Source organism: Phragmites australis, chromosome 11 (genome assembly GCF_958298935.1).
Source record: "Phragmites australis chromosome 11, lpPhrAust1.1, whole genome shotgun sequence".
Taxonomy (NCBI): domain Eukaryota; kingdom Viridiplantae; phylum Streptophyta; class Magnoliopsida; order Poales; family Poaceae; genus Phragmites; species Phragmites australis.
The window spans coordinates 5,051,103-5,078,187 of record NC_084931.1 but is presented as its reverse complement, the minus strand read 5'-3'; the positions used below and the strand labels follow the sequence as shown (position 1 = coordinate 5,078,187).

At 40.4% G+C, this 27,085-nt stretch overlaps 3 protein-coding genes and 1 non-coding gene across 5 annotated transcripts; 2 read left to right on the top strand and 2 right to left on the bottom strand.

Moving 5' to 3' along the window:
* Positions 1 to 5,842: 5,842 nt before the first annotated feature.
* On the top strand, positions 5,843 to 10,366 carry LOC133885182 (hexokinase-7-like). The gene is made up of 9 exons (XM_062324846.1): positions 5,843 to 6,491; positions 8,183 to 8,333; positions 8,421 to 8,600; positions 8,757 to 8,831; positions 8,913 to 9,068; positions 9,267 to 9,365; positions 9,447 to 9,577; positions 9,698 to 9,779; positions 9,882 to 10,366. Exons 1-9 carry the CDS (start codon positions 6,316 to 6,318, stop codon positions 10,209 to 10,211), a joined length of 1,380 nt encoding a protein of 459 aa, XP_062180830.1. The 5' UTR covers positions 5,843 to 6,315; the 3' UTR covers positions 10,212 to 10,366.
* A 278-nt stretch (positions 10,367 to 10,644) lies between these two features.
* LOC133885984 (small nucleolar RNA U3) lies at positions 10,645 to 10,865 on the top strand. Its single transcript, XR_009903313.1, has one exon. It is a non-coding gene; the product is annotated as a small nucleolar RNA U3 (small nucleolar RNA).
* Positions 10,866 to 11,500: 635 nt separating this feature from the next.
* Positions 11,501 to 14,538, bottom strand: LOC133885561 (proteasome subunit beta type-7-A-like). The gene is made up of 9 exons (XM_062325288.1): positions 14,407 to 14,538; positions 13,979 to 14,120; positions 13,158 to 13,299; positions 12,965 to 13,061; positions 12,814 to 12,883; positions 12,629 to 12,733; positions 12,386 to 12,484; positions 11,899 to 11,989; positions 11,501 to 11,816 (listed from the first exon to the last, which is right to left on the bottom strand). Exons 2-9 carry the CDS (start codon positions 14,117 to 14,119, stop codon positions 11,740 to 11,742), a joined length of 822 nt encoding a protein of 273 aa, XP_062181272.1. The 5' UTR covers position 14,120; positions 14,407 to 14,538; the 3' UTR covers positions 11,501 to 11,739.
* A 6,455-nt stretch (positions 14,539 to 20,993) lies between these two features.
* Positions 20,994 to 22,972, bottom strand: LOC133885944 (auxin-responsive protein IAA16-like). Of its 2 annotated transcripts, none has more exons than XM_062325717.1 (5): positions 22,604 to 22,972; positions 22,420 to 22,498; positions 21,781 to 22,052; positions 21,524 to 21,632; positions 20,994 to 21,448 (listed from the first exon to the last, which is right to left on the bottom strand). In XM_062325717.1, exons 1-5 carry the CDS (start codon positions 22,704 to 22,706, stop codon positions 21,370 to 21,372), a joined length of 642 nt encoding a protein of 213 aa, XP_062181701.1. In that variant the 5' UTR covers positions 22,707 to 22,972; the 3' UTR covers positions 20,994 to 21,369. The 2 variants fall into 2 exon arrangements, with proteins under 2 accessions (XP_062181701.1, XP_062181700.1); XM_062325716.1 differs by having other exon boundaries at positions 21,524 to 21,638; positions 22,604 to 22,968.
* Positions 22,973 to 27,085: the final 4,113 nt, after the last annotated feature.

The following is a 27,085-nucleotide window of genomic DNA, read 5'->3' as shown; positions in this document are numbered from 1 at the left end:
TTTCATCTTTTCCTTGGCATGCAAGGCCTCATAAACTTCTTTCAAAGTTAGTGTATCATGACTGTATAATATGGTATCTCTGAAGTTTGCAAAAGAAGTAGGTAATGAGCATAAAAGAATAAGACTCAAATCCTCATCATCATATTTTACCTCCATAGACTGTAGGTCAGCAATGATCTTCTTAAAGATCGAAAGATGATTCATCACAGAACCACCCTCCTGTAATTTGTGCGTGAACAACTTCATCTTCAGATGCATTTTACTGGTCAGATCCTTAGACATGCAGATTGATTCCAGCTTTAGCCATAAAGCAGCAGCGGTTTTCTCCTGCAAAACCTCCTGCAAAATATTGTTTGATAAATAAAGATGAATTTGCGATAAAGCTTTACGATCCTTTCTCTTTTCCTCATCAGACCAAGACTTTTGATTCTTATTTCCAAAATTATCAAGCGCATCATCCAGATCAGTGTGCGCAAGAATAGCTCGCATCTTGACTTCCATAGAGAAAACCTTGTATCTCGGTTTAGCAGCGGAATATCATATTTCATAGAAGTCATAGCGAAAAGTAATCAGCAACAAAAAATAGGCTACAAACCCTGTGGTACAATCCTGTGTGCACGAAGTAATAAACTGCACAAATCCTGGTACACTTCGTGTACACACAGCAATCAAATCAGAAACCAGTGTACTGGTACGATCTTTGTGTGCGCGAAGCAATAATGCCAATTTCCTTCTCACAGCTCTCTGATTTGGTGCTTTGACTAATCTCCTGGTACGATTTGGAATCCTGGTACGATTGGAGATGGATACTTGGACTCCTGGGATGATTGGAGATGGATCAGCTTGGACTCAACACGAGGTGATAGCACGCTCTAACCAAGAAACAGAATCGGCGATGGACTTTTCCCACGCACGGACCAATCTGAATAGCAGGTGCAACAAACTCGTCGGAATCGATGAATCCCGAGCGACGAACTCGGCGTCGAAATTCGAACCGTGACGACGGAGAAGAGAATAAATCTAAAAAAAATTTTTCGAGTACTCGTGTATATCTAATCTGGCTCTGATACCACTTGTTAGAAATAAAGCACGATAAGATCGAACACGAGACACGATTTTTACGTGGAAAACCCTTGCGGGAAAAAATCACGGATGCCAATCGACGATCTTCACTATATCAGGGATGTGTACAATGCAGAGGATTACAATGAGCGTCTTAGCTCTCCTTGCAGCTTACAAGATATATTTATAGGGGTGGACACATACGACTCTAGTCTAATATGGACTGTTCCAGAATATGGATCGAAGGCGTCCCTTGTCTAGCCCAACAAGAATTCGGATCACAATCCAACAGCCATATAAGGATCAGGGTTAACCTTACCGACCGGAGCTCGGTTACCGAGCTTCGGCGGTAACCAAAAATTCGTGGTTACCACGGTAACCGGTCAAGAATTCAAAAAAAATCGGACAAAATTCATTTGGCAAAATTTGAAATTTGGAAAAAAAATCGCGATTTTAGCCGTTCGGTAACCGGTCGGTTTGGACCGGTTACCGAGCGGTTTTTGCGATTTATCGAGCGGTTTTCTCGAATTTTCCGCATTGTCGGTAACCGCTCGGTTTTCTCGGTAACCGCTCGGTTTTCTCGATTTATCGAGCGGTTTTCTCGATTTTCAGTGAAGTTCAACAAAAAACCCAAAAATTATCTCAATCTTGTAAAATCAATAACTAATTCATCTGAGCTTCAAATCAAGTGAAACAAATTTTGTTGGTTTCCTTGTGACATAATCTACATGATAAAAGTATTTATACTCATAAAAAATTTAAAATTTTCTGTGAGAAATTGTATTTTTTAAACCAAGTTAAATGCATATTTTACTCTTTGCTAATCCAAAAATCATGAAACTAACTTTGTTAGTCTTCTTATATGATCCTATGTCTTTTAAAAATACATGAACTCATGAAATAGTTATTGTAATATGCATGATTGTGTAAATGTGTTGCGACTAGATTAATTCATAACTGACCCATCACACCTCAAAAATTAGTGAACCCACTTTAATTAGCTTATTTATACTATGATTTACGTAGGAAAAATAATAGTAGATATGAAAAAGTTAATTACAGTGCTGTTTCTTAACATATTCACTTTATGCTTGTGAACTTTGTAAAAATCATAGAGAAATTAATAAAACTCTAAATAAAGTGAAATCAATTTTAAAGATTCTCTTAAAATACGTTTTACACAAGAAAAATATGTGTTTGCATGTTAAACTTTTCCTTGACATGAGTTAATAACTGAACCGCATGCTTCAATTTTTTTTTCATTTTTTTTCAAACTTCCTCCCTATAGAATATGATGCAAACGATATTATTTTTGAAAAAACAAATTCACAGAAGGCCTTATAATTGTGTCTAGTTTTTTTTAAAGATTTGTTTTGAATTTTTTTAAAAAAATTCAAATTTTTTGAATTCAAATTCGGTTACCGTTCGGTTTCTGAAACCGGACCGAACCGAGAAGGTCGGTAACCGTGATTTTTGAGCAGTTACCGTCGCATTTGTGAACCGTGATAGGGACTATGGCCGTCTATAAGATTTCGGCCATACAGATGAAAAGTTATTCTAACAGCAGCCCTTGTGCCTTACAGGTTACAGGGCTACAAAAGCCAAGCCATTCCGGCGGCGCATAGCACCTTGCACGGACAAACGATCCACATGACCCATACCATTTCGATAGCACCACGTAGCACCTCGCAGGTACAAACGGCCCACGTGATCCATACCATTTCAATGGCAGCGTGTAGCGTCTACGTGAGAAACCGTTTAAATTGTATTTAAATTAATTAAATCGATGATTATTTAATAACATGAGAGATAGCATACATCTATCTTTTGATATGGCACATGCTAACCATCAATAAGTAACACGAATCCAATCTTGATAGTCCCTACATGTATTTTATGTGCAAGATAGGAACACACGTCTTTATAACAAGTTTTATCATATCAAGGCATAATAAAAAGTGAACAAGGTAAATATATTACAAGCATTTAAGTCATTACAAGTTTAATAATTTAAAACACTACTTGCTAACATTACGGAATAATGACCATTTAAACAAATTCGGCTCTCAACATAACATGAACTGCCACTAGAAGAACAAAATACAACATATTCAACTTCTAGCATGTTAGAGTTATTACGTAGCAGAAATAACATCTATAAATAACAAAAGAGATAGCACCATTGGCCCTAAGGCACCACCGAGTCACCACGAGTAGCCCACCACTACTCCCTCCTATCACCGACATCGGCGGGTATGAAGTAATCGTACACTATTTCATCCTCACATACAAAAACTCAACAAAAGTAAGATGAGTACGAAAGTACTAGCAAGACTTACTCAATAGTGGGTACATACTCTAAGAATAATGTATTTGGAGTTGAGTAACAAGGAATCTGCCACAAGGTTAAATAAATTTACACACAAAAAGCTATTTATTGACTTAAGAGTGTGAGCATCTACAAAATTTAACAACATGTACCCTTCTATCCTTAGATCATAAACATAACCATCACTAGACACTTCTCAATATACCATAAACAACCCATCTTTGAAGCTATACGATTGATGCGGATAGACGTAAGCATACTCATAACTAAGAGTATGTTAATTTGAATTGATCTTACACCCTACAAGTGATACATTTCTATCCACACGAATCGGGTTCATTCTCTTGGTCCCCGAGATAAACTTTCTTAAACTCAAAACTATCCATTTGTGCTTGCCCCTATGGCACTGTGGTTACCGCGAATGTGTCTTGGACACCTCCGGCTCCCCACCATCTTACTTCTCATTATTATTTTTCTCTTACACGTCATAGGACCACAAGTCAAGTGTTAGTATGGAGTATGATAATCGGTTCATTTGTACATTTATTGAATATATGAAAGTATGAAAAGTGCTTAAACCAATGGCAAAAAATGATCGGTGTTTAATCCATGCAAGTGATCTATGACATCCAGGTTCCTCTCCCGATCTACCCCTAGCACCACCCATATCTTGTCTTATCCTCACCTACTATTCATCCCAACATCATTTGCATTGTGAAATATATTTAAGCCCTATAGCTCGCAAGCGATGGACATGCCACCGCTCGACTTCTACCGATGGTCTATGCATTACTAAGCATTTCGGATGACTTATAAGTTAGACATTAACATGGTTATACTCATGTTATAAGGATGGAGATCATCAATAATCAAGATAGGAACAATGCATCAACTTAGGTTTTACCCATAAAACCTGATGTTGACTTGCTAAGCAATGCATAACATACATAAAGCAGTAACTTATCAAATTAGACACCACAAGATCCAAAGTAAGAGTGATATATGCATAGATGCTTACCTTGTTGCTTTGGTGCTTCGCCCACGTACACCTCCGGTTCGATATCGGCTTCGACCGCTTGAATCGTCAATATGTCATTCTCTAAACAATGGAAGAACACATCGAATGAATAAACGAATGAACGAAAATGTATGCTTATGATGCATGATTGTGAACGAGATGCGATGTAGACTAGGCCAGGTGTTCGAATGATCGAAGATCAACCGGAGATTTTGTTGTATTCTTGGGATCCAATGTCAAAATCTAATATAGAGGCAGAGCACAAAGCCCTAGCAAATGCAACGATTGAGGTAATATGGCTGCAAACATTTTTAGATGAATTTGGTATATCTCATCCTCAAGCAGCTTGTCTTTGGTATGACAACATTGGTGCAACGTATTTGTCCATCATTCATGTATTCCATGCAAGAACTAAACATTGAAGTTGATCATCATTTTGTGCATGAACATGTTGCACGCAAGCTACTAGACATACGGTTTGTACACTCAAGAGATCAAGTTTACTAAGTCCCTCTCAGTTTGACAATTAGAAGGATTCAAGCACAATCTCAACTTGTGTAAGTTGTGATTGTTGAAGATTAAGTTGTATAGATAGGTTAATCCTGTTGTAACATGTTGGTTAAATATGTACTCTTGTAGAGATAGAATCAAATATTGTACACAACTTTGTAACAACCACGCCAACTATGATTGCCTAGCGCTATAACTAAACACCACACTGGCTCTAGAGGGAGTTATAAGCTTCCTACCTTGTTTTACACGTGTATCCTAGTGGAATCTTCTTCTTTTTAGACAAACCTAGTGGAATCTTCTGTACGTCTTATATCATATCAGTGACATACACCTAAACGAGACGTCCTATAGGTAGGATGACCTATAGTTTCTTACAGTCCGCATGGCCCAACAAGGCCTATCATCAAATGGGTCAGCCCACATAACCAGGTATTTTTTCTAATCATCGTCATTAATTCATGGTTTTACTATATTAATGTCATTTTCTTCATATATGCATTCAACATTTTAAAAGACTTGGTTCAATATTTACGAAACCTACAACAACAATTTAAGAAAACCAATTCAACATTTATGTGAAAACATTGAAATAGTATGTCCAATCTCATCTTGAGCAATCTCATCCGTCGAAACCCTTCCATGCATGAATCTCAAAGCACGCTACCCGTAAACTCTTTTCGGACACACTGCCTATAGAAAATCCACCCCACACGGCAGCCAGTAGCCTAGTATCAACATGGGACACTTTCAGGCGGGCCCACAACCTGACTTGGCCCGGCCCGATCTGATCACCTGGGAGCAGGGCCGTTTCGCTGCGTCAGAGTGAGGTGTCAAACCCACCCCACACCACAGCTCCTGCCCAAGTCAAATCTGTGACCGCTCAGCCTCTCATGAAACATTTGTCGGCAGCCAAGAAGAGGACCCGATCCGGTCAAAGCCAAGCAACTCTTCATACGCTTCCCGTGGGCAGAGGCGGAGAATTCAACGCAGCACTCTTGGCAATGGCCGCCGCCGCTTCGCCCCTTTATCCAGCTAGGATAAATCAATTACAATTGTTAATCGCGAAAAATAATTAGCTGATTTTTTTTTCTGACGAACTGATATTACTGCCACGACGAATCGGAGTCGCCCACATCTCCTCCAGGGGTTATAAATAGATATGAGTCAGCGGCCAAATCCAAATCCTCCTCCCGGAATTGCAAACTAGATTCTCACAAGTGGATAGGATATCATCTCGACTTTTCTCTTGCAGTGGCCAACAAGGAATCGCGGAGAGCCTCTCTTGCTCGTGATCTCGGTTTCTCGGACTGATTCCGGACCGGGATCTCGCATTCCTCCCGGTTCTTAGCGTCAAAGATCGCAGCTTTCTTGGACGGCGAGGTCGATAGGGACCATGGTGGCGGCGGCGGAGCGGGTGGTGGCGGAGCTCCGGGAGGCGTGCGCGGCGCCGGCGGGGCGGCTGAACGAGGTTGCCGCGGCGATGGAGGAGGAGATGAGGGCGGGGCTGCGAGAGGAGGGCGGCAGCAAGATCAAGATGATCATCTCCTACGTCGACAACCTCCCCACCGGGTACGCAATTACACATTACTATTTACCACGGAATTGGTTGAAGTTTACCTCACTTGATCCAATCCAAGAACAGAGAAACACAACACCGTACTTTCCTTTGATCTCCTTTGTTCTCCGAATCCCAAATCTCCATAAACCGGATGCTATATATGCTCTTGATTCTAGTCTGTGAACATGAGCTTGTTCATTTCCTAATTGCTTCAGTTCATACTTCTTGACAGACAAATCACCAATACTAGTATGGTTAATGCTATGTTTACTACTCCAAATTGGCTTTCGTTAGCAAAATCAATCCTGAACCTAGAAGATAAAGGATGATAAAGGCCACATGTACATTGCAATCCAAAATTTACATGTTCCGAGTTGGATGATTTCTGTTCACTACTCGTTTCGTGGTTGTGTTCTTTTTCCCGTGTGCGCGTGTCCATCTGCGTGTTCGCGCGCCCACAGGCCACAGCCGTGTCACTTGCGCAGCGGCACGTGTCTGTGCACGTGTCGGCGCGAACCTGTACGCGAGCACGTGAGTCTGCCTCAAGTGCGCTGCAGCAATGGAATACGGAAATTTTATTTGGGCAAATGCGTCCATAACATTTGCTTTGAGATTTATACCGAAAAAAAGGATTACAAGGCCGTGGAAGAAGGATTACAAGGCCCGTTTTTATTTTGCTGTATAGAGCACGACAAAAAAAGACTAAAAAAATTAGGTTCACAAATTTTGTACATTTCAATATTTATTTATGGAATTATTAATGTTAAACACATTCAATTAATTATAAGAAAACAATAGTACTTTTATGCATGCACATAGTTTTAATATATAGGTGAAAATAATACTAACCTAAAATAATTAGTTTCATTTTTTTTTGAGTTTTAGATATTTTTCTTTGCATTGTAGATTTTTTCAACCGATTTATTAATGTAACTAATATTTATTTTGATATTATTCTAGAATGTCCGAAAAAGAAAATTACATATATATGTACACGTATAATATATGTATATATGTACATCTATACATATATATACATGTATACATATATACATGTACATGTATACTTATACGTATATATATGTATATACATATATAGGATCAACTGCTACAGTACCTATATATGTATATACATATATAGGATCAACTGCTACAGTACCTACAGTAGCAAGGGCCGTGAGATTTCACCAATTCCAGTCACTTTAGTATATAGTAGTAGATATCGAAAAAAAGTTATAGATTAAATAAAAGAATCTACGAAGGATGACCAACCAGCATAGATTGTGCGTGTGTAAGAGTATACGGAGATGCATTTGCCTGCAGCAATCTGCCTGGTTCCAAGAAGTAGTACTTTACCGGTTGACAGGATGATTAGCCGTTCAGATAATTAAACGCCTGGTAAATGACACGGTTTAAGATTTAAATTTAAAAGGAAAATTTGAAAAGGCAAAGTACGCGCAATTCAGGATGCCGGCTTGGGCCGCTTGGCCTTCTTCCCTGTCTGGCAATCTGAATCCTATCCAACAATTGAACAATCGTTGCGTGGTGCTAACTGTGGAAGAATAGTGAAACCATGATTGATTTTCAGTTTCTCTGGCATTTTGAGTGATTTGCTGCTCCAGTTGTGCAGCCCAGTACAGTAAATCTACATTTTGTATGCCTCTGAAGTCAATCTGCTTACATGTTATTGTGGAATAATTAGGAATGAAGAGGGCTTCTTCTACGCGTTGGATCTCGGAGGAACAAACTTCCGTGTCTTGCGTGTGCAACTCGCTGGGAAAGAGAAGCGCGTAGCGAAGCGCGAGTCCAAGGAGGTCTCAATCCCTCCCCACCTCATGTCCGGCAACGCCTCGGTGAGTACGGCATACTCCATGTTAACAGTTTCACTGCATCGTTCATTGACACTTCTCATCATCCAGAATGTTACTGATCTTCTTCAGGAGCTGTTTAGCTTCATTGCTTCGGCGTTAGCCAAATTGGTCGCGAACGAAGAACACATTGACATGTTTGATGGCAAGCAAAGGGAGCTGGGGTTCACGTTCTCATTCCCTGTGAGACAAACATCCATTGCGTCGGGCACACTTATCAAGTGGACCAAGGCATTTTCGATCGATGATGCTGTAAGCCTTCCCTGTGACCATGCATTCAAAACTTTTTTTTTTTTTTTTACTTCCATGCTGTCACAGATGCTGCATGCGTACGCTCATGCAAAATTTTGCAAGAACTATGTCGTTCTTAGACCAAGTCATTTATGAAATATCTCTTGAACATGTCAGGTAGGTGAAGATGTTGTGGCTGAATTGCAGACGGCCATGAAGAAGAATGCCGTTGACATGCGTGTTGCGGCACTGGTTGGTTCTTAGTTCCTTATCTGATGCTATCAATGTTCCTACGTTGGTAGCACAACTTGACATTACGTTTTCATGGTTTAGATCAATGACACTGTTGGGACCTTGGCTGCGGGCAGATACAATGATGAAGATGTCATCGTTGGTGTGATATTAGGTACCGGCTCAAATGCCGCATATGTTGAAGACGCAAGTGCCATTCCGAAGTTGGAGGGCGAGTTACCTAAATCAGGAAATATGGTAAAATTGGATCCTTGGATGCTTTCCTCACTTCAAGTGACTAGTGTATACAGCACACAGCATCTATCTGTTTTTCACAAGCTTTTTTTTTTTTTTTTGGAAGCAACATGGCAGGTGCACTGCCCTTTCACATTAGGTAGAAAAGAGTTCAGAATAGTTGTTTTTCACAAGCTTCTCGCCATGCTTTCTGCATTTTAGGTGATAAACACGGAGTGGGGCAATTTCTACTCATCCTGTCTCCCAATCACAGAATATGATCAAGCCTTGGATGAGGAGAGCTTAAACCCAGGAGAGCAGGTAGGTTTGTCTAGAAATATGCACAGTTATTTCGTTCATATGATGCTCTACTTACCCGGTTTAAGTATGGCTCTTTTTCAGATCTTCGAGAAGCTGATTTCGGGAATGTATCTTGGTGAAATTGTAAGGAGGGTGCTTCTTAAAATTGCGTTGCAATCTACGCTCTTCGGCAATGTCAGCCACACTAAGCTCAAAACTCGCTTCATTTTGAGGTATATTTATCGATGCGTCAGGCATTGCTATATCCAATTCTTAAAACATACATACAAAAGCCAACTCGACGTATGCTAACCCAATTTCTGAGTGTGTGTGTGTGTGTGTTCGACATTCAGGACTCCTGATATCTCTGCAATGCACCATGATGAAACACCTGATTTGAGTGTTGTGTCTGAAAAACTGGCAGACAACCTGAAGGTATGATTCATCCTGATTTCAGCATTAAGCTGCAGTTCTTCTATCCATGTATGGATGCACAAAACACAGACACATGAAATGTCATGACATGAGTATTTTCAGATTAGAGATACATCCTTGGAGACGAGGAAGATGGTTGCCGAGATCTGCGACATCGTCACCAGCAGGTCTGCCCGGCTGGCCGCGGCAGGCATCGTAGGGATCCTCAGGAAGATCGGGAGGGGCGTCCCCGGCGACGAGCGGCGGTCGGTCGTCGCCATAGACGGCGGCCTGTTTGAGCACTACGCCGAGTTCAGGCAGTGCCTGGAGAGCACGCTGGTGGAGCTGCTCGGCGAGGAGGCGTCGAGGACGGTGTCAGTGAAGCTCACCAAAGACGGGTCCGGTCTCGGTGCCGCCCTGATTGCAGCTGCTCACTCCCAATACCAGCGCTGAGTCGCGGTCTCCATTGCGCGAGCTCCAGCCCTTTTTTCTCTCACTCATGGTGCACTTAGTTGTAGTGAAATTTATGTATGTTTCAAAGAAGTTTGTTTGCATGCAGAAGCCAAAGCCTACACTGAATCAGTTCAGATAAAAACAGTTTTGAATTATGGTGCATTTTTATTTTTAAAAAAATTCTAGCACGATAATTTTTAAGGGTACGCACACTGTCCACGCACTCCATGCGCACAATGAGAGGGTATCCAAAAGCTTTGGCCTTCTCCTTCTCAAGAAGAAGGACCCACGGCCAAAAACAAATTGCTGTCTCGATTACTTGAATCCATTGTAAGCCGGGGAGGGGAGCCAGCGCTTAGCTAAACATAATACCACCTCGGAATTGCAGACAAATTTTGATCGGTTTATAACGCGGAGCTTCGGGAGGGGACATACGACCTTACTTGAACAGGATCTGTTCTATAGGATCGTACCGCTGCATCCTTGACTAATAAGGAGGCAAGCACTACAGCTTGGTTGATGACACATGACCTGTGGGCCAGAGCGTGATTAACGGCTAGGGTTAGAGCCTTGATGCTCGATCCGATGCTGTGGAGGATCGTTTCCTGGTTAGGCTTGCCTGGCTGGGGTGACCCATAGGTTGTCTGACAGGCTCCTCTCTCCATTATTTTTATTTTTTCTTTTTTGCTTAATGCGAGCCCCCCAAGCAGGAGAGTAACAGCAGGACATCCTCTATTTTTTCTTAACCCACTAAAAAATATGCTTGACCATAGTACCAAGCAATTGATGTCGAACCTTCAGGAACCAGAGTTTATCGAGAAAAAGTCTTATCCTTTAATATTATGATTGGGTGATAGCACCCCCGCTACTGGAATGGAAATGGAGTGCTTCTTCGGTGCCTAAGCTTGAGTGAGCGCATCGCAACTGTGCGCTAATCAAAGCTTTTGTTCTGACCTCCAACAGGAGGAAAACATAACGAACAGCATATCCACATTTATATGACAATCACATAAATGTCAATGTATATCTTGCATGTTTGTACACTACAAGATATTAGTGTATTCTTAGTGCCCTTTAATTCTTAAGCAAAAGATACTACAACTCAATTTGAACTCAGGTTAGGTAACCTAGCGACATATGGAATGAGAACCGAATACAGATTATCAGACCAACAATTTAGAGACTTGACATGGCCATAATCCTATACTACAGGTCCATAAATAGATAGGACTATTCAGGGCCAAATATGCTTTGCTAATTCTTTCCCCAATCACGAACCTACCAATTGATGCAGCAATAATAACTTCTCAAAGAAATATACCATAGCATCACAGTTTAGACAATGCTTCCTTCAGAAACAACATGCGCTCGTAAATGTGTCAACATCACAAACAGCTTTAGCAAAGTCTGGATTAAGTCCAGCAAGTACAACAAAAGCCATCCATTCTTTTCTTGTTCTAGCAGCATCACTAAGAAAAATAGCATCATTTCTGAATATAACTGCTTGTCCGAGTGTAAGCACGCGACATCACTCCTCCATTGCATCACCACCCTCAGTGACCTCAACCTTCGGCTTCAGCTGTGTGATCTTTGAGGACAGTATCTCTGCAAGCAAGAACAGAATCATATATGACTTACCGTTCAATCATGTCTTATATTCAATGACATTCATTATTAAGGAACATACCGGTCTGCCCCTTGGTGAAGCTGTATCCCTTCGAACTAACATAAGTTCTTGGATTTGGCAACTGGTGGTTTCTCAAGTATTCTGTCTTCCCCTGGTAAATTTAACAACGGTTGGTCAGCAAAGCAGGGGAAAAATGAAAACACAGCGCACCACTTTGAAGAGTTAATAAGAACATATTTCAGATTCTTCGGTCTGGTAAAGAGGCTCCTACGGCAAATGGTAGATTGCAAGATGCAGTGTTATAGATTACACACTTGAGCATTATATCTATTGGAAATTAATGATAAGAAGTGTAAGTCAACCATGTGCAGTATATATATATCCTCAAAGTCAACAAATATAATGCTGCAAAGATAGTTTGGAAGCTTGTATGTCAAGAAAAATAGTTTGGAAGCTCATTCTCTGATGAGTAAACAACACATCGTGTGCGTTTTTTTAACATTTGCAGTGTTTTGTTGATTTAAGGTAATGAACAGAACATGCGTACCTTGGTTATCACACAGACATCCACGTTGCTTCCACTACCCAAGTCATTAAAGATACCAGCACAGATTGCCTCGGCCACAAGTCGTATTCCCTCCTCCCTCTAGAAGATAAAAAGTAACATAACAACATTGTACAATATTAATTTTTGTGAATCAAAACAACACCATTTGATCAAATGCTGCTTCAATCACCACAGTGACAATACTAACATTAAGTGCGGGAACTATTGCATTGGTCTACTTACTGTAAGGCCTTCTTTGTACTTTGATTCAAACACCGACATTGCAGCAAGAGATCCAGATCCCATCGTCGCAAAAGGAAGAGTATCTGTAGAGCCATGAGGGTAAACCTGCGCATTGCATAGTTAATATTACTACCCTAAATTTCTCTTACCATAAGTTGAACAAACAATTAAACTCAGTTACTGACGGTGTGGAGGTGTGGTCCAGTACAATCTACTCCACCAAGAACAAGGGCAGCACTGACATGGCCTTGATACCTAAAATATAATCGCATAAGTAGGTGAGATGTTGACAGAATGACAGCAAGTTGTAATTGTTCGTGTAAGAAAGGAGCTAACTTGAAAAGGTGAGACTTCAGTAGTGTAAGAGCAGTTACAACTCTTGACTCGCGACCAGTTGCATAACGGTGAAGCTGTAGCTGGGAGCTAACCATATCTGAAGTAAAAGAAGCAAATGTCGGAAAGGAATTCAAGGAAAGAAATAAGAGTTGGAAAGGACATCAAGATGCCATTTGCTCTTTTAGTTCTTTACCTGTAACAGCCTCAGTGTCAGCAGCAGTTCCTGCTCCACAGCAATATATGTTTGGTGCCATAAAGTGAATTTTCTCACAGTTCTTATCGGCTACTATAGGCCCCTCGGTTGCCCTTGTGTCTGCCCCAAGAACAACCCCATCCTAGATATCAAAACATGGTTTAGCCCAACGTTATCTTAAGACAGACATAAAAAGAGAAGGACTGCTCAAACATGTAAATCCAAAGTCTTTAACCTATTAGCACTGAGTAAGAGCAGCGGTACAGTAAAAGATTCTTCCAAAAGCACTACAGACGAAATTATCATCCATTAGATTTATTGAATCAGAAGTTAAGGCAAATCAGCGTTTAATTAGGATTTGCAACATCATCATTTGTAGAGCAATTTGAACGAGATAGCACGTACCTTTTCCCCTGAGCTAATACAACTAGAAGGCTAAAGGGCATTTGTACGAAATAGCATATCTACCTTTTTCCCTGAGCTAATACAACTAGAAGGCTAAAGGATGGCACGCAAAGTTGTAAACCATTGGCAAATTATACTCATCAGTCTAATATCATCGACAGGTATCACAATGTGAGCATGTGCAACAGAAGGTTAGCAGATGATATCAGAAAGAATTTCCAGAGTTCAATTGTGCTGTTTACCACCGCCAAACGAAGTTGTCAAACCAAACATTACAAAAAGGTAGTAATAAACTGCTCTGGTTATTCTCCGTTGTGGTTCAGGTTCATCGAATTGGCATATGCAGAGACCTAACCAGTGCCAGACTCATTAAACCCTAAATGCCAAAGAGTGCCAACAAGAGAACGCGGCCACACCTGAAATACGAGGCCGACAATGGTCGTCCCAGTCTTCCTGAACCCGGGGAGCTTGAGGCCCTTCTTCTCCAGCATGCCGTTCCGCCGGCACAGGTCGAAGCTGAACCCACCCTTGGCCGGGAGATCCATCGAACCGGTCATCCTGCAACGGCGGCACCACAGGTCAAGACCACGCCAAACCAAATCGCCACTAATCACCAACCTATCCACCCCCCCCCCCACCCCTGCCGACACCACCTCAACCCAAACCTGGTTTCGCACCACTCTCCTCCACCACGATCTATCGAACAGCGAGCTCTTCTCGGGCGAAACAAGAAAAACAAATCGCATCTGAAGGAAAACCCTAGACATCCCCGCGCCCCGCGCCGATTTGGAGCGTGAAGAGACCGCAGAGGAAAACCACGCAAGGATTGCGGTCGCGCGCGCACCTGATCTGAGTTCGGAGACGGGGGGGCGAGTGCGGCGAGCGGCGTTGCGCTTCCCTTTTCTTTTTTCTTTTTCGGTTGGGAATGGAGGAGGCTGCAGAGTTGGGGTTGGATTGGGGGAGAAGAAAGAAACGAAGGAAGGCGGCGCCAATATTCGTGCTGGGCTTTTTGGCAACAGAAATATTATGGGCTTTGGGCGACGGCCCGTTGGCGGAGTGGACAAAGTTTTCGGATCTTCTGTGTATCGGGCGCCCAATTTTAGCTTCGGCCCAGTACGTGTCTGAGATTCGTGCGAACGGAGATTGACGGCTGTGGTCTCGGGCGCGGAGAAGGAGCGAGTGCGGGTCGGAAGTCGGAACTGCTGTGAGACACGTGTAAGCATGGGAAGGGATGGGTGGGGTGGTAAGTTCGTTTGCATTTGAAATTTCAAACGAACTTTTCTCTTAAATCATATATCCCTTTTTAAATCCGTTTGAATTCTAATGTTGTTTAGAATTAATGAAAAAAAATGAGATATAATATTAATATTTTTATTTTTATATAATTCAACATTTTGAATGTATTGATTCAACATTTCAAATATAGTATTTCTATATTTTCACATTAAATGTTAAATTAGTTGTTGAAAAAGGTTGAACTAGGTTTTTAATAAGGCTGAATATAGTATTTAAAAATGTTTGGATGCAAAAAAATCATATATATTCTGATGGCCTATTTGTTTTTTATTATGATGGTGGATTCTAGCTTTTAAAATTAGAGTCGAAAACAAACAGACCGATTCTACAATCCAGAATCCGTAATCTATAGTCAGAATATGTCATAATCCACAATCTAGAGAAATGTTGCTTATATCAAATTATGACATATATTTACCTATCACTAGCATTACAAACATAACATTTAGCTTCTTTCTTTCTCCCTTAACTTCTTTCTCCACTCCTTCGGACTTTTTTTTTATTCTAGCCTTTTTAAAATTAATATTTTAATAATAACCTATCGAAACCTAAATTTTTAGAAACTAGCCCATTTTGTCACGCCAAAATGCCTGACGTGACTCTCCAACGTAGTCACGCCATATTCATTGGCGTGACAAAAATGGTCACGCTGACGGAAACCCCAGCGCCTTTACACGTGGATTCGACGTGGCAGCCTGAGTCACGCCAAAATGGTTGGCGCGACATGTATGTACAGTATTTTCTTGAATGAACAGTGTTTTCTGAGGTTTCAATTGTTTTCTTTCCTCTTTCTCTATTTGAGTAGTGGGGTTATCGTACTCTAAAATTTATGAAATTTTTTCTGTATGTCCTATAATTCATGATGAATCCATTTTAAAAGGATTCACCTCAATACCCCATCTAGGTTTCAAAATAAAAACTCCAAAAATGATTACTTTTAGAAATTCTAGTAATTTTTAAGGCCTCAAATAAATTCCCAAAAATCTGAGAAAATTCACTAATATTTCTATCATGTGGCATAATAATTTCTAAAATTATTTCCAACCCTAGGTTACTTGGTGAAAAAGTGAGTTCCTTCGCAATGCTTCATTTATATGCATTTTTATCATTTCATACTATTTAGCCTTGTAAACGCCCTCTAAATAGTTAGCAATTATGTTCGATTTTCCTCAAAATTTTGCCAGCGCTTAATGCAACATGTACAGGTACTATTTGCAAACATGCACATCGAATAGGTCGTAGAATTTGAATTATTCAATTTTGAATATTGGTATATGTTACAATTTGTTCTATAACAATAATACTTAGGTGAATTGTGGAGCAAAAAAGAATTACCATTTGTGGTATAAACCATACCAAATTTATTGTATGGATAGTTCAGAATATATATATATATATATATATATATATATATATATATATATATATATATATATATATATATATATATATATATTATGAGGACCTATTTGTTTTTTATTATGATGGTGGATTCTAGCTTTTAAAATTAGAGTCGAAAACAAACATACCGATTCTACGATCCAGAATTCGTAATCTATGATCAGAATATGTCATAATCCATAATCTAGAGAAATGTTGCTTATATCAAATTATGACATATAGTTACCCATCATTACCATTACAAACATAACGTTTAGCTTCTTTCTTTCTCCATTCACTTCTTTCTCCACTCGTTCACTCTCTCCTTTCTCTCTCCCTCCTCCTCGTCTACTGCATAGATCCAGCGGAGAAGCCACGCCTCAAGCTCATCTTCTCCCTACCAGGTCACCGTCCCGAGGATCCCGTCGCACCTTAAGAACTCATTTCACCACACAAGGTGGAAACCGAGGCACCGCCTTGAAACTACCTTCTTCTTCCTCACCTCCGACTAGGTGCCACCGTCACTGCACCTCTCTCTCTCTCTCTCTCTCTCTCTCTCTCTCTCTCTCTCTCTCTCTCTCTCTCTCTCTCTCTCTCTCTCTCTCATATTTTGGTGAGCCAAGCTCTATTCATTTTCCTCTAGGAGAACCTCCTCCACATCCCTCACCTTCCCCCACAATCAATTGCAGGAAGCTGCAACCCTCCTCTCTGGCACCAGTGCCCATGTGCCGCCGCCGCAGCTCGTTGGCGCCCCGTCTCACGGAAGCATCTCAGGCCAATTCTTCTCGGCCACACCATCTCCATGAAACCACACAACTCCCCGAAGTCCCAGCTGCGACCGCAAGTCACTGAGGTGACTGTTGTAGCGAAAATGACCCTATTAAGTTATAATTGTGATTTTGGTGATTAATGAAAATATAGTAATTGAGACTAACATGTTTGTCAAAAAAATATGCCAGTATGTCTCATGGATGCAATACAACAAGAAATCATCATAGTTAGGACAAAGTTTGATTGAATTGAAAAAGTCCCAGGAAGATTTAACTCACTGGATGGTCCGGTGCAGAGGAGTTTACACTCATCGGAGCATTGTGTCTAGAGATTGATAGCCTCACCGGATAGTATGGTGAATAGGACATGAACTCACCGTGTATTTCTGACAAATGGAGAGAAGATTGAGGATCTCACCAAATAGTCCGATGATCTGCACTGGGTAACATCGGAGTATTTTCTGCACTGAAGAATGCAAGTGCAGAAGACTGAAGATCAACCCACCGGAGAGTCCAATGCTTGATTTGTGCACACCGGATAAATGTAATTACAAGTAATTAAATAAAATTTTCAACAAAGCAAATTTTCAAAGATTGTAGTATCATCCTAATTTAGCACGCCCTCTTCGAAGCCTAGATGATTTATCCAAATAACTGATTTATGTAGGTTCAGGAAATGGAACACAAGATACCGAATTACCTATTAATTAAAACATGATGACTTTTATGTATGATGTTCATGCATGCATTAAAACTATAGCATAGCTATGATATTTAACCACCTTTTAACCAGTCCTATATGAAAGAACTGCTCACAAGAATCAAACATCTGAAATTTAATTGAAATAGAATACATAATTTGCAGTTAAAAAATACAATAGTTGGAAGTTAAACATGTGCATATCATGTGAATCTAAATGATTCCATGCCTAAAAAGTGATAACAATTCCTGACAATATCTTGTGCCAAGTGCTAGCTATGATCTTGCACTAATTTTCATAGACTCATTGTTATTCTTCAATTCCAATCTTTTGGAGTAACAAGAAAAAAAAAATGAAAGCAGACCACATAAATATAACATAGCAAATAATGAACTTTTTCTTTCAAATAGATTGTGTTTGGCATATGAAACCGACATTATAGCATTTCAACGAAGAAGAGGTGTGCATGAGTGCTCATGAAAGTTAGAACCAACAGAACATAGAGAAAAATAGCCTGGTACACGAGACCGTAAATCAAATGGCAAAATGTATTACTCGCCTCGCAACGTGGGGAAGGAGGTAGCCGCCGGCATAGGATCGTGGCATAGGATGGTTGCAGATGCACGACGACAGCATGGGACGATTGTACCCCCCTGGAGGTGGCACATGTAGAGTGAAGTAGGAGATCGGCATAGGCACATATGTAACGAGGGGATGAGAGAATTGTGACATGTGGGAAAGATTTATGAGAGGAGAGAGTTTCTAAATTAATCTTGACTAATTGATATGGGCAATATTTTGGAAGAAGAATTTTTTATTTGGGGTGTAATTTTGGAAGGAGATTAATAGATTATTGGATATAGATGGAATAAAATAATGATATATTAAGGATATATAATGTTGATAGCATATGTTAATTGGTTGCAGATACAAATTATTTGGAGGTTTCCTAATAGATTTGGGTGAATGAGTCAGGTGAAGGTGCCATATGTGAAACTTGTTGGATTAAATTGATGAGAATGGATTTTAAGGGTACTGGTTGTTCCGTGTACACTTCCCTTTTTTAATGAAATTGGATTGTTTGTATTCGCTTTTTTATATAGATTGATAACTAATTGATTGTGGTTTCTAAATTAATAGTATGTTAATTTTGAAAGGGAAATCAGGTAAGGGGTGATGACTAATTGATTAGGGTTCTTGAGCCTAGTTGATGACTAATTGATTAGGATTTCTAAATTAATAGCGTGTTAATTTGGAAGGAAAAATCGGGTGAGGGGAGGGTGTGGATTGGATGGCGGACCATCAAACCAACATGAGCTGTTAGATTGAGAGTTTGCGAAATACAACGTCAAATTCGCAGTTTAGATTACGTGATGAAGAGTCTTGACCACAAAAATATTATTATTTGTGTTTTTCCTTCTAATAACGAGTTTTTTGTGGTGAAAAATTCGAATACATCTCGTTCTAGCGACTTCTATTTTTCCAGAAGCTGGCCTATGGCTTGGCATGCAGGTGTGCACCTGGTCTACCAAAAGTTCAGAACCCATACATGAGACTGGAGTATACTGTATATGCGCGCGTTCATGGAAAGCGTGTTGCCGCGCTTCACAAAGCCTTGGGAAAAAAACTATTTTTCACATCTAACACTGTTGCCCTTTTACAATTTTCCATTTTGCCTTGCTTTTCTGTGCGCATTTATGTTCATTAGGATCAAACATCCAGGAGAAAATGTGATGAGGTCGTCCTAAATAAAAGAAAATGTGATAAGGTGACATTCTTACAGGATATCGTGCTGAACTTCAGCATAAATCGCAGGCCTATTTGGAACGTGTTAATATTTCAAGAACTGAATAGAAACTTCAGAGATAATTAATTTTCAGCAATATCTGAAAAAGGAATTTACATTTCAAACTAGGCCTGAGGAGGAGGTCCCATTTGGTACATTGGTACAATTTGTTTAAGCAAATTTCAAAAAAAAAACAATCATATATTTCAAACTAGACCTCTGGTGCACTTGGTACGTAGGAACAATGTATTCCAGAAAAATTCGAAAAACAAATCATACATTTCAAACTAGGCCTAACAAGCTCTTATGAGATGAAAGGCACCAAAGCTGGATTAGTGCAAGAACACCACGGGAATACATAAAATCATCCTAAAGTGTTGTTTAGATGCTCTAGGAATTTAAGGGCCTCTTTGGAACAGACATTTTTTTAAAGTGGAACGAAAGGAAAATTTTCCTATATGGTCTTTGGAACAAATATGAAGATCAGATAAAATAATCAAGCTGAGGCACTCTGTTTTCCTTTTTTTAAAACACGCAAAAACTTTAAGCGTCAATTTCATAGAAGGACAAGCATAGGCCGAGCAAGATAGGCTGAAACGTTAGGTTGTAAGTACAAATAACTTAGACAACAATACCGACACTCTGTTTTCTCGCTAAATGCAACAACTGGATCAACTTTCCCTCGAGAAATCCAAATATCTAGATATACCTATAATATTCCGATGTGTTTCTGATTTTGATATATGTGATTTAAAATTTTCGATACAGAGCTTTTAGTACCACATTGATAGTTACCATAGAAGGACAAGCATATGGCGCACACGATAAGCCGAAAGTTAGGTTATATAGAACTTAGACAACAATATCGGCACTCTGATCAACCTTCCCTAGAGAACAAAATATCTAGATATACTTATAATATTTTGATTTATTTCTGGTTTAAGTCTATATGACTCAAAATTTTTGTTTCTGGTTTAAGTCTATCTGGCTCAAAAATTTTGATATAACGGACTTAGTACACATTAATAATTCAGATAGATTAAAACCAACTTATAATTCTTCACACTCTAAACATAGCACCTTTAAATTAATCTTTTATACCAAACGAGAACAAAATTATAAAAGAGGTATTTTACCAATGCAAAACCACCCAATGGGTGGTAAGTGAATTTTAAAGACGAATTTGCACCTGATAGGCCATAAGTGAATTTTAAAGACAAAATATTACATATAGTATCATAACCAACTCTCACGACTGTAGCACCGAACAAGAAAAGATCATAGATATTTAACTGCTGTGTTAGCGATAACGAGATAACGAAAATGTAAAAAATATACTATACGTACAAAAATCCGTCTCACATGTTAGCTGGACTATAAGTGAATTTTAAAAAGACTGTTACAGTACTATAACTATCAACCGTCTTTGGAGAGCCTTTGCAACATGGAGATAGCATTCCCGCTTGCCGACTGATGCGAAAACAATAATCCATGCACATGAATCAAGAGAAGCTAGCATTGAAAAGATACGAACAGACATCATCTCTACACTGTGCATGCATGGCCGCTGACAACATGATGTCTGCAGTTCCAAAAAATCTGACACTGCAGCTCCAAACATTACAGGTACAACACCCATCATCCCCTCTTGATTCTTGCTTCCCTAGTTGGTAACGGCGTGACAACCAAAATAGAAGAAACAGCTTCAAGTTTATACAGATGGCTCGCAGAAAAGCCGCAAAATGTTCAGAGCCATGGGCACAGTTCAGCACCCAGCTGCTGCCCTCTTCCTACTCTGCTCTTAGCTGCAGAAGCAAGGGCCAGATCAAAATTCTGAACTCAATTTTCAGGCTACAATTTACTGCAAACTAGTTTTAGCGGGGACCGAGCGATGACGTGTTCAGATCAGAGCTCCTCAGCACGCGCAGCCTCCTTGCGGTGGCGATGAACATGCTGCAAGAAAGCATCGCCGGTTAGTACTCAGAATTGCAGCAGATGAACCGCTGCATGGACGGAGATTGAACTCACTCCCATGGCACGTCTCCAACCAGCATCTGGTCGCCCTCGTCGTCCTCGTAGACCAGAGTGTAGTCGCCGCTGCCGTCCAGGAGCCCCATGGTCACCTGCTCCTCCCGTCCTGATGCTTGAGTTGACAGAGCAACCAGAGATTGTAAATTCAGTTCAGGTACCCTTTCTTGCACCCACGAGCACCAGAATCCATGTGCTCACACAACTAGTATCGCGGATCGTCAATGGTGTGAGGGAGTTCATGTACATGCACGTACCGGCGAGGAGGCCGCGGAAGAGCTGGTCGACAGCGCCCGAGAGCGTGCCGTAGCTGCCGTGCGCGCTCAGATCGACCTTCCGGCCGATGGGGACGCCGTCCATGTTGATCTTGACGAACAGGCCCTTCTTGCCGGACTCAACCTTGGCTCTGCCAGAATCTTTGCCTCCGTGGCTTGATGGTTCGTGGGACGGCTTGGACGACGATGAGACGAGGTTTCGCCGGAACGCGCGCACTGGGGGCCATCCGACGACCGGAGCAGCTGCCACCGGCCTGCAGAATTCAGGCAATGATGCAACGTAAGAACAGACTGCCACTAGCAACTAACGAACAAAACAGAGAAGCAAGATTGCCCTTTCGCATCTGAATATTTGCATCAGGTTGCAAATATCAGAGTTTCACTTCACTGCACGCTCATTTGGACAAGTCTGTCAAACTTTTTTAAACCAAAGGATAAGTCAAATTTTAACAATCTGTTTCTGAAGTGGAGGCACCAATGGCACCATTTCAACTTGTACTACGAGAAAGCGCCACACTTAAAGAAAGGAGCAATTTTTTTAAGGGAAATAATGAGCATCCAAGACCAGAACAACCAGCAAGAACCGAACAGTTCAAATCAGGAGAAAGATTCAGCGGTTACCTTCCCTTGAAGCCATCGCTTCCCTTTGCTGCAGTTGCAGAAGCAGCAGCAGAACCAGCACTTCCCTTCTCCTCCAAGCCTGAAACCACCAAACAGACACAGAAACACTGATCAAATCAAGCCATGGAACTCCAGAACAAGAAACGAAGCGTAAACACGAGAGAAGCAACCATGGACACAGCACCTGCAGCTTGGCTTGGCGATCTGGAGAAGTAGCCCGGGAGGCCGAGGCTCAGCTCCAGGCCCTTCCCCTCTTCCTCGTCGCCGAAGCCGCCATTCCAAGCCATCTCGTTTCTCTCTCTTCCTGTCTCCCCCTGCGCTCAAACAGTCAAGTCACAGCAGCACAGCTAGCTGCCTCTCTCTCTCTCTCTCTCTCTCTGAAATGCTGAAGTGAAGCAGCGTTGCGCAGCACAGGGGGCAGGATATATAGGTAGGGTGGATGGATGGACGGATGACAGGAAGGAGAGGACGCAGCAGGTGGGTGCTGCTCCCGATGAACAGGCAGGCAGAGACCGGAAAAGGCCAAGGGACCTGTAAGATGGGACAAGGTTTGAGAACGCAATAAAGGCCAGGGATTTGTGACAGTGTGCACTGAGAAAAGTTTTCCTGCCTTTCTCTCTCATATCTCTCTCTCTCTCTGCACTCCTGTACTGCGCGTCTGCGCTACTGATGAGATTTTGAGAGTCCACCCAACTCCGATAAGAATTTTTTAAATAATATTATTCTGTTATAAAATTGTAAAGAATATTAAAAATAGAAAAGCAGCAGAAATCGGTATTAGTCGGCGTTCTAACACCAACTAAGCACTTATCAGCAATTGAAGTGTCAATTAATCTTTTGTCGGAAATAGAATAGTCTATATATAATTTTTGAAGGATCTATTAGTGCTTCAATTGCCAACATATCTGAGGTCTCGTAGGTGATAATAAAAAAAATTAATTTTTTCATACGAGTTTGGATGAAGATGATCTTCATATGTAAATTGTACTTATCGATGATATCTATACCTTTGTAGTTAAATATTTTTCTATTTAAATCCGTTTAAATAAAAAAATAGATAAAAATTTCAAATTTAAGATTTGTCGGTAATAAAATAGTCTACATATAATTTTTGAAGGATCTATTAGTGCTTCAATTGCCAACATATATGATATCTCGCAGATGATAATAAAAATAATAATTTTTTCATACGATTTTAGATGAAAATAATCTTTATATGTAAATTGTATTTATCGATGATATCTATACCTTTATAGTTACATATTTTTCTATTTAAATCCGTTTAGATAAAAAAAATCAAATTTAAGATTATAGTTATAATTTTTTTAAATATCGTCAGCAGGAATCTCTATTTCCGTTTTTCGAAAATTCTGCATTTCTGCTAGTGTTCGGTTTCTTCCTTTTTCTTGTTCGCTGCATTTTCTATTCTCTGCTTGGTTCATTCGTACTAGCATATACAGCAATGGCAGTGGTAGGCTACGTTGAGGTCTCGATGTGGCCGAAGACAAGACATGCCGCAAGCCTCTAATAAAGGAGTACTCGATAGCTGCGGGTATATTTCGTTCAAGGAGACTTAGATGGGATTAAGCCATTTTTATTTTTTAATAGGATAATTTAATTTTCTATTTATTTAGGTTGGATAAAATAATTTAATTATTTATTTGATTGATGAGATTAAAGTGAATAAATGAGTCTTGTTTTATATTTGATTTGGTATTAGATACATCAGCGGACTCACTTTATGAGTTTTTCTACTTCAAAGGATTGGTTAAGTGAATGAACTCTCTCTTGAATAGTTTGGTACAAACTGAATAGTTTGGTGCTTAAGGTCATATCATCATCAGATCATACGATGAATTCATAATATTTTACACAAAGTTTCAAACTCTAGGCAATAGTCCGGTGAAGGTTTTGGTGTGATCATCGGATCATTCGACGAGTTCATAATTTTTTGCAGAGATGTTGCAACTTCTTAACATAGTCCGATGATTTATTTGATGAAGCGTCAGATCATCAGGTGAGTACAAATGAATTCTTCCTTTGGAAAAACTATCCGGTGAGCGCCGGATTATCCGGTGTGCACAAATACACATTGTTGCAGAGAGTTCAGAGCTTTTGGGAATTGATCCTGTGAAAGCCTCTAACATGTGTATTTCAGATATCGGACACATCCGGTGTGTATTAAAACTGAGTTTAGTGTTCTAACATAATTAAACTCATCGAACAGGCCGATGTTCAAATTTTTGTTCTCATCGAACCATCCTATGTTTAGTCTAAGTTCGGGTCGAATTTATTTTTAGATCTGTTCAGATTCTTTTGTTAGTTTTGACCAAACAAAGCAGGTGTAAGCAGGTTTTAGGGATAGTGTCCTATTTCATAGGGTTAAGTTCAACCCTCACTCTATAAATAATTAAGTGGGTGAAGGTCGATTACATTCAACCAACAATCAACACAAAATTAGTTTTGTATCATGCCTTCTATTTTTTTTCTCTTGTTTACCCTATTGTTCTTCTTCTTCCAACTGCCACCGCCATTGATCTCTACGACCTAGGGCAAACCACCGGCTGACCGTGCCTTGATAGGGTCCCTCTCGGGTGCAATTTGCTATCGAAGATCTGTCACGCGCAGGGCCAGACTGGTTTGCTCGTAAATCGATCGCTTGTTGCCGCAAAAGCATAATAGTTATCCCCACTGTTGTACGCCCTACGTGTGCTGCTGCGGATTGCACACGAGGTGCTCATGTGTTGGCGTGAGAATCTATATTTTTGTGCCAACACAAATTAGCAACTCCACTAGGGAATGATTTGCTCTTGGCTATAGTACAACCGATTTTTTCCATAGCCAATTATCGAATTGATCCTTTTTAGCTATCACCACATCAGGCCTTTGGGCCGATTGCAATTTGTCTACTGGTGCATGGTGCCGCTCTGCGTTGTGTGCTTGTAGCCCTGCGTCGCTTCTATGCTGTGTGCCTATGACGCCATGCTGCTGCTGTTGCCGCTTGCGCTGCTTGCTACTGCGTGTTGTTACTATTTTGCTATGTTTCATTGCTGCGGGAGGCTGTCGTCCGCTGCTACTCCATGCTATCCGTGGGGGAATCAACTTCTCCAACCATGGTGTAATATGGACTTGGGATCGACAACAACAATATTATCATGCAATCTATCTATACCAAGCCATACAATTTGCAAACATATTACCTATTTCTCAATATTATCTTGCAAATATAATAAATAGGCTTGTTGATGTTGCTATGCCTATATTTAATGAAGTTAGTGCATTAGCTAAAAATTCAGATTGTATGTTAAGTAATTGTTTTGGATCTTCAATTTTAGAATTACAACATATTGATAATATGCAACAACCAATGAAAAGCAATATGCATGTTTCAATTTTCAATTCTATTAGCAACATACAACATGAGCCTGTATCTTTTAATTCATCGGCAATATTTACTTCACCTTGAATGTCACAAACTAGCATGCCAATGAACAATTATTATGGTCAAATTGATATGATAGGTTCAGCCAATTATGAGCCATCAACGTTAATAATTCTAGTAGTGTACAACGTGAAATTGTACCTTTTAATTCATCGGTAATGGTTTCACCGCCTGTGGTTACACAAAGAGTTATGCCAATGAATGATATGTACGGCCGCAATAATATTGATCATTGAAAGTGCATCTAGGGCTCCTATGTAGGTTTTGGATAATTGATGATAAACGATTAAGTGACTAATGAGTTTAATGAGATTATAAACATGTTCTAGTCTTATTAAAGATGTTAAACGATGTTGGCATCCCTCAAAAGGAAAAGAGAAGTGGCAAGCGAGTACTCAGTAGTTTTAATTGATTTTATTTTTGAATTTGAGTATAGATATGATGTGCTATCAAGAGTGATGCGTTTAGATTATCTTGAGGATGTCTCAATTCTAAAAGTATCATTTTATCCAAAAGATGGGAGACACATATCACCCCAAAACACCGAGTTTTTCAAAATTGTTCAGTGTACCCAGAAGTTCCGGGTGCAACTCAGAAGTTCCAGGTAGCTAGAACCTCCGAGTGGAGCTCGAACCAAGGGTGCTCGGTTTGCTTTTTAAAACCAACCCAGAAGTTCTGGGCTGGCTCAGAAGTTCTAGGTGCCAGAACCTCCTGATTGAGTTCGAGCTGGGGTGCTCAGTTAGGACCTCAGTGCTTAACCTCTGGATTGTTTCTGAGCAGGGGTCCTCAGTTACTAAGTCCCGAGCTAACCCGGAACTTCCAGGTTAGAAGTTGGAAGTTCCGGGTTAGTGTAGAAAAGCTGCATAACGGCTAATTTTTGGGAGTTGGGTATAAATACCCCTTCACCCCATCCCTTAATTTGCTGCTGAGCAAACATAAAGACAAAAGTATTCATAGACATTAAATAGCTCTCCCACTCCCTTAGGCATTAAATCTTGCAAGGTTTTGAGAGTTTGGGTTGAGTGATTAAATTCTAGTGAGTTCCATTCAAGGCTTTGAGTACTTGAGTTTGTCTTCAAGTCGGTCGATTTCGCGTTCGTTACTCTTAGAGACTTGAGCTCCTAGATGGTTAGGCGTCACCCGTCGAGCATCAAAGCTTGCGGAGTGTTGCAGGGTATTTGTTAAGGTTCATCATCGCCTCCGCAAGGAAAGAGGATTTTGAAT